The following is a 1,218-nucleotide window of genomic DNA, read 5'->3' on the forward strand; positions in this document are numbered from 1 at the left end:
TTTGTTAAATTCTCAAAGTTTATTTCACATTTTTATTTCTGATCCGTCCACAGAGCGCGCGTAATGCGCCGGTGGAGCAGACGCGTGCGTCATGACGCACGCGGCTGTGGGCGCTCGTTGTTTTTCTTTCAGCTGTGCACGCGCCTCAGGTGTCTCTGAGCGCGTGCGCGTGCGGGCGGCCGTACCCGTACCGGAAGCTGAAGTTCCGTCCTTCGTTATTGTCCCAGAATTCTCCCTCCGCGCTGCGCAGGCCCAGCGCGAAGTGCACCGCGCTCGCGCTCCACAGCGGCGGCACGAGCACGGAGAAAGTGAAGCGGCCGTTGGGCACGCGCACGGCAGGCGCGTCCACGTGGGACAGCCACTCGTTGAAGGTGTATCTGATGAAGACCAACGCACGCGCGTCCTCCGTGCGCGTGAGCACCTGTCCGCGCACCTCGAACTGCGTCACGTGCACTTTCTCCAGGGCCACGCGCTGCTCGCGCGCTCTCCGCTGCGCGTCCGCGGGCTCCGGGAAACACGGCAGGAGCACGGGCTGCGCGTGCGTCTGCGGCGCGGGCGCCTGGAACCTCCGGTGGCGCGAGAGCACCGCGTGCGGCACGAGCGGCTCGTCCGTGGTGTTGAAGTGTTTCACGTCCGCGAGGCTCAGTCCCAGCGTGTCCGCGAACTGCACGCGCTTCCGTGCGCCGCCGTCCCCGAGCAGCGACGCCGTGCACGCGGGCAGCGAGCGCGCCCTGCGTCGGTCCCTCATGAAGCGCATGCGCGCCGCGTCCTGCTCCGCGTCCAGCTCCTCGTCAGACTCCGGGAGCCCGTTGTCCGTGGGGCGCGCGAGGTCCGCGGGGTCCGCGGGGCTCGTGGGGCCCGCGGGGCTCGTGGGGCCCGCGGGGCGCGAGGCTCTGTTCTCCGTGTGACATCACTCCACTGTCCCGGCGCGTGCCGCTTTAAAAACTGCCGCCTCGTGCGCGCTCCGGAGGCGCGCGGCTCTCCAGAGTGGCACGTGGGCTCCGCTCCAACAGGTGCGTGCGTCTGACCGGGGACCCTCGCGCGAGAGGTTAAAATCCCCCCTGACGTCATCACGGCGTGCGTAAGGACGTGCTGGTGTGGTCACGTCCCGCGCGCTCCGCGTCCGGACCAACTTCAAGAACTGAGCCGGAGCCAGGGCGCGTTTACACACAGAGCGAAAATGATCCGGATCTAACGACTGCGCACGATGTAAACAAC

General features: G+C 67.2%; 1 protein-coding gene across 1 annotated transcript; it reads right to left on the minus strand.

Annotated features, from left to right (window-relative positions):
- ppp1r3g (protein phosphatase 1 regulatory subunit 3G) lies at positions 1-1,052 on the minus strand. The gene has a single exon (XM_020928990.2). It carries the CDS (start codon positions 755-757, stop codon positions 146-148), a length of 612 nt encoding a protein of 203 aa, XP_020784649.2. The 5' UTR covers positions 758-1,052; the 3' UTR covers positions 1-145.
- Between the last annotated feature and the right edge of the window lie 166 nt (positions 1,053-1,218).

Source organism: Boleophthalmus pectinirostris, unplaced genomic scaffold (genome assembly GCF_026225935.1).
Source record: "Boleophthalmus pectinirostris isolate CB_2022bp ecotype Guang Dong unplaced genomic scaffold, ASM2622593v1 HiC_scaffold_15, whole genome shotgun sequence".
Lineage (NCBI taxonomy): Eukaryota > Metazoa > Chordata > Actinopteri > Gobiiformes > Gobiidae > Boleophthalmus > Boleophthalmus pectinirostris.